Below are 6,000 nucleotides of genomic sequence, written 5' to 3'. Positions count from 1 at the left end.
GCTGAAGCCTCGGCTTATGAATGCCCCCCCTTCTTACATATAAATATAAATAAATACAACAAATGAATAATAGCTAACAACAAAAAAAAACATATGCATATTTACATGCATACCTAACTACTTACGTACTAACATACGTACCTACACATATATCCATACATGTACATACGGTACATACGAGCACATTACATATCCACATACATATGTACACTACATATATGCATGTATCTGCACACACATATGTTAAAAAAAAGGATTATTTAAATTGTTATAAAAATGATACTCAATATACCCATCCTTTTGTTTCCTTTCTTTATACCATCATTCCATTACCCGGGAACAAAGTGTGTTTTCTTTGTCAGAATTCCCAACACTGATGCCCCTTAAACTATAGGTTTACCTCTTGCCTTTATTACAACAAGCCTGGACAGCCCTGAACATCTCAGATTTTCCTCAGCTGAAAAGTGAATGACGACAGCTGCGTCAGAAAACTACTTCCTCAGGTAGGAGTGGATAACCTTCACATTTCGGCGTCTGTTATTGACCTTCTTTTCTCCGCTCAGCATCCCTTTCCCGATGCTGAGATGCAGGGTCTGCTCTGAGCCTCAGACGAGCAGCGGATCGTCTGTCATTGCTCCTCTTGAGCGGCACTTCGTGCGTCACGGTGCGCTCCGGACTCTCCACCCTGCATGTCAATTGTTGGGGCTTTAAGGCTGATTTATGGTTCTGCGTTAAATCGACGCAGAGCCTACGGCGTACGGAGCGCGTCGACGCGTACCTTACGCCGTAGGCTCTGCGTCGATTTAACGCAGAACCATAAATCAGGCTTCAGCATGTGACGCTTCGTCCTCCCACCGTCCTGTGAGGCTCATTCACCATCACAACGATGCACACGCGCTGCTCGCTGGATAAATCCACGTCTCCTCCTGTTTTACACCACAGCTGTGTGATTACCTCCAACTCTGGATATTGTTCATAGCTCCAGACGACTCACGGTAAGAAATAACAGTGTTTCATGCTCTGACATCCCTCCTTTCTCTTCTTTTTGTCTCAGTGTTCAGACCGGAATTTAAAGGATTGGAGATTGTTTAACAGCAGAAGTTTACTTTAAAATAGTTCGAGTCACTCTGTGGCATATCTTAAGAATGAATACAGGAACTTTTGTTTTCAGTCCCCAAAGGTCGTCTGGAATTGTGTGAAATGTGCTTTTGTTTAGGAAAAGGTCGAGAAATAGTCCTCTGTGACCTTGAATGTGTATAGAAAAGCAATCACTATCTACAGAAGATGTGTCAGGTGGTGATGCTGCTGAAGCTGTTCATTGGTATTGCACATCTTTAAAGTATTTGTGTTTTTAAAAGATACATATCAGCATCAGTTTAGATGTTTCTCCACGTTTTTACATCATGGGCTTTTGATACTAAACAGCAACTCAGTTGGCTCTCTTAAACCCAAGATTCATACTTTTTAGGGATTTCCTTTGCAAAGCAGCCGATTAACTGCTAACTGCTCCTTGGAGTTGTATAATCAATGTTAGGAACAGTTCTGTACTTTTAAACATCAGTAATTGGTGAAGCTGATGCATTCAGGGAGCGTGTGTAAATCAATCTCTGACAGCTAAATTTTTTCAGTGCATCTTCTACCTGTGATGTCTTTTCATTTTGTTTGCATGTGTATTTTTTAATGAATCTGTATCCTTCTCTTAAAATGGCTAAAAACCACTTATTGCACTTAAATTTCACCAGTCTTGCATCAGGTTTGATGATGGAACCTGAGATAATGTGACAATTTCAGAACGCAGAGAGTGTTACAATATGTCAGTTAATTTAGTATCTGACACTTAACATAATCATGTTAAATGACAAAAGATGGTATTAAGAATACATGAATCTGGAATCATAAAGGATGGTCTTATATTTATGAAAATGTGCTGTCATGCATGCAGCACTGTCTAGCTCCTTAAAGAAAGTCTATTCTTACCTGCTCTGAAGAATATTACACCGGTCAGCATTATTTGCATTATTTGTTCACCTTTTTGTGTACTTAGTCATGCATTTACAGGATAAAACACTAAAAGAGTAAACGCACACATGTCAGACATGTTATAGGCTTTCAACTGAGCTCAGAGAATTCCCTTCAAGGACAAAGGAACTGAATGAAAACAGATTGCAAAGGCTTCTTCTCAGCTGTGGAAACTACGGGACGTTTTAACTCCCCGCACTCCATCTTGACTGTGCTTTTCCACTCTGGTTATTGGTCGGGTGAGCCGATGTATTCCCAGTCCTGGCTAGATGATGCAGCAGCTGACTGATTTTACGTGTCTTGTTCACTGTAGAGTCGGATTGAATGACAAGACAGAAAAGCAGTGCTGGGGATTTTACAGTTAATGCATACGGGATTATGAAGACTTGTGAATGGCTGTTGGTGGATTATTGCATCACAGGCTCATCTTTACATACACCACAAGAAAAAATAGTTTTTTCAAAGCAGGAAAGCAAAACGAACACATTGTGAATATGAAGATTTCTCTGATTTCTTGTCAGAGGAAAAGGATTTTGTGCTGAATCTGCTGATGGAGAAAAGGCTTATTTTGGAACTGGCGTAAGGAGTGAGTGGTGTGACGATGAACAAAGCTGAACGTCACTGCTGTAACATAACATGTATGATGGAGTGCCTTCATTCACCTGTGGGGTTGTACCATTTCCTTTGACTGGACTGAGTCACAAACTTCATGGCACAAACTTTGTTTTCATTCTTCTACATTTTTGAACCTCTCAAAGCTTTACAGTTTTGTGATGATAGATTTTTATACCAGAGAAACAGGCCACTCAATAAGTAATGAGCCTACACCAGGGGCTGGTGATGTGGATCAGGAGAACACATGAGGGCACTTCATCCGAAGCGACGTGTTCACTTCCTCCATTACATTTGGTCTGAACCAACCACTCCCTGGAAGAGGGGGACGGGATGAATGTCACTGTGAAGCTCCAGAGGATTAGGGGGATTTACAGAAAAAAAAGCATCGCTAAAGTTAAGCTCTGCCGAGCAGGGAAATTAAACAGAACAATTTGCAGGATTGGGAATTTTTTTAACCAAAATTACTGCATGGAAGAGGGAGAACTGTGGTGGGTAACGCTACTGTATGGGCGAGACAAATGCTCGCCTGTCTTTATGTTGACATATTTCGTGACCCTGGAGAAACAAAACAGTGTGTTTTATCGCAAGCTTAACTGAGCACTAAATGGAAGAATAATGGAGTCAGCACTTAAGCACTTAAGTGTTGTATAAAGACCAAAACCAGGAAAAGACAAATAAAATGACTTGATATCAACCTTTTTTTTGTTTTTGTTCTATCTTTTTTCTTCCGAAGCATTTTCAAGCCAATGATGTCCTTGAAGCATAATTTTTAGCTTGAACCTTATGGGTTTTTTTTTTCTTTTCCTGTCGCAGGACTGAAGCCCAGCCCTGGAACCCGGCTGCCGTCCTTCAGCATCGCCTTTTCAGTCGCATCCATACGGCTCTTCCCCACTCTTTTCTGCTATCACTTATTATTCTGTCCCTCCCGGTCTCTGCCCTTCTCTCTTTCTCTCTCCACCCCCACCCCTTCCCAACCCTCAGCCTCCCCAATGCCTAAGAACAGCAAGGTGACACAGCGCGAGCAGAGCCATGAGCACGTCACAGAATCAGTGGCTGACCTGCTCGCACACGAGGAGCCGATCGACTACAAGAACAGTTCCCTGAATGTCGGAGCGGCCGCGGGGAAGAAGGTCCCCCAGTTGCCCGAAAACGATGGGCGTCCCGCCTGGAACAGCAAACTGCAGTACATCCTGGCCCAGGTGGGCTTCTCTGTGGGCCTGGGGAACGTGTGGCGCTTCCCTTACCTGTGCCAAAAGAACGGTGGAGGTAAGCTTGTAATAATTACAACAATCTGACCAGAGTGGAGTAACACAACAAGGTACAAATAGCCATTAATATCCAGTCACGCCCTGTGGAACATGTAAAAATACCAAGCACACCCAGTTAGTTCTGACTTTGCATCACGATGGAAACTGGAACTTGGTAAAAGGGTTCATCGCAGGATGACACCAGGAGATTCAGGAGCAAAGCACAACAAATGCTGTGAGAGATATAATAGAATAGGCTCAGAAATTGTGACTGATAGAGTGGACTTGATTATGGGGATTTTAATGGATTAGTTTGATATGTGAGGAGGAACAAAGAGAAACTCTCCCTAGCGTAGCTGAGTATGTTATTTATAGTCTGCAGTCAGACTGAGATTATGACCTAAGAGTGCAAAAAACTAAAAACTACAGTCTACAGGAGGGTTGACCCATTGATATATCCGAGTAATGACAAATCCTTCACCGTAGTTTGCATGAGTGGATCAAAACAGCAGCATAAGTCTATTTACTATGACTATTATTTCAATGCAAATAGAATCAACCCAAGATATTATATATTTAAAAGTGTGCACTTCAGGCCTGCAGCACTGTTCAACTGATATAAATAAATAAATAAATAAATAAATAAATAAATAAATAAATAAATAAGTACAAAAATAAAAGGGAAATTGCGCTTTTATCACTTTGCCACGTTGCCTTGTCACAACACATAACACGTTTTACCGCTAAAGTTATGAAGCAATTAAGCTTTTTCATCTTCATCATCTCTCCAGGGACGGGTCATAACTGCAGGTTGGCCAGTTCTGTACTCCCTCTTCTTCCTTATCCAAGCCTTTTTTGAATATACAGATTGTCATTTTTACATAAACATGCATAGATGTCCCCAGAATAAAAATGTCAATTTGTTTGCAGCATGTGCTGCTCTAAAATATAATTGTACTTTTCTGCATTAATTTGCCATCCCAAAAGAGTAAACCAGCTTTCCCAAAGAGCATTGATACAACTGCATACCATCATGGACTCTGGATGTGTTGCTTATGACAGTCAGATTGCAACTATCAAAAACCACTCAGCCCTTTCATTCAGTGCAGAGTTGCCAGGAGAGCAGCTGTATTGTGCAGAAAGGTCTAAATATAGACGCAGTATCGATTACAACAGCTGGCAGGACAGGCTGAGGTCCAGTCATACTCGGGTAAACAGACAGAGGCTGGTAGGAAATGTATAGGGATGAGGTTTTGTTTGTGTCTAGGATGTAACCTGTTTTCTATATCAGATTAAAACGCCTCATCACGGACTGATGTACTGCTGTTTTCCGTGTCTTTACCTGACCTGCTCCGCATATGTGGGATTTATATCCTCTGGGCTGGATTTAATCCTGGAAGCTTCACTCCCGGACTTGTCAAGTTACGCGACCTGGCGAGCAGCCATTTCTCACTGTGTCATTTGCTCTGCAACAGCCAATTACTGACACATTAAAGGCCCATTGTGTTTGGTAGTTATTGCAGTGTGGGCTCCCATCCTTTTTCTTATCATTCGACCTCATTTGTCTTTGTCTTTGACTTGAATTGCTGTATGCAGGCTCTCCTGTACACGTTGGCTCTATTTTATAATAAATGTGATGGAGCGTACTCACTTGAAGCTGATTTAAGGTTCTTGGCTTGAACACAAGGCTGTTCATCACATTTATCTTTCACCCTCGTTCAGCATTCTTGATTTAGCCTCCCATATTTCTGCCTCATTACTCTCTCACACGATGTGTGAATGAATGTGACTCCTGCTGTTGATGTTTTAATACCACGTTTCTCTGCTGTAAATCTTCATATCCGCGATGGTTATTCAACTTTTATGCATAAAACACGTTTGCATCTTAATGATTCCTCCCTAAATCAGGCTCTTAGGGGTACAAAATTAGACGCTCATTAAAATTAAACTCTGCTATTGGTTTTGGAAAGTTAAAGTAATTTAAAACTGGTTTCTTCAAGGAAAATTTGAGAACTTTAGAATTACATATGACTCATATTTGCATATTTGGAGCTGTTTCTTTCATCTGCTAAGAAAATGGTAAATAAAAGTACCTAATAAAAGCCCTCGTTTTTGCCAC

At 41.3% G+C, this 6,000-nt stretch overlaps 1 protein-coding gene across 1 annotated transcript in view; it reads left to right on the top strand.

Moving 5' to 3' along the window:
• The first annotated feature begins 881 nt into the window (after nt 1–881).
• Nucleotides 882–6,000, top strand: part of LOC133448498 (sodium-dependent neutral amino acid transporter SLC6A17-like) — a 20,899-nt gene continuing 15,780 nt past the window's right edge. The window contains exons 1-2 of the mRNA XM_061727082.1: nt 882–995; nt 3,448–3,900. Coding sequence (XP_061583066.1) covers nt 3,624–3,900 — 277 coding nt within the window. The 5' untranslated portion in view covers nt 882–995; nt 3,448–3,623. The remainder of the gene's footprint in view (nt 996–3,447; nt 3,901–6,000) is intronic.

Source organism: Cololabis saira, chromosome 8, assembly GCF_033807715.1.
Source record: "Cololabis saira isolate AMF1-May2022 chromosome 8, fColSai1.1, whole genome shotgun sequence".
Taxonomy (NCBI): domain Eukaryota; kingdom Metazoa; phylum Chordata; class Actinopteri; order Beloniformes; family Belonidae; genus Cololabis; species Cololabis saira.
This window is presented reverse-complemented; position numbering and strand designations above follow the sequence as displayed.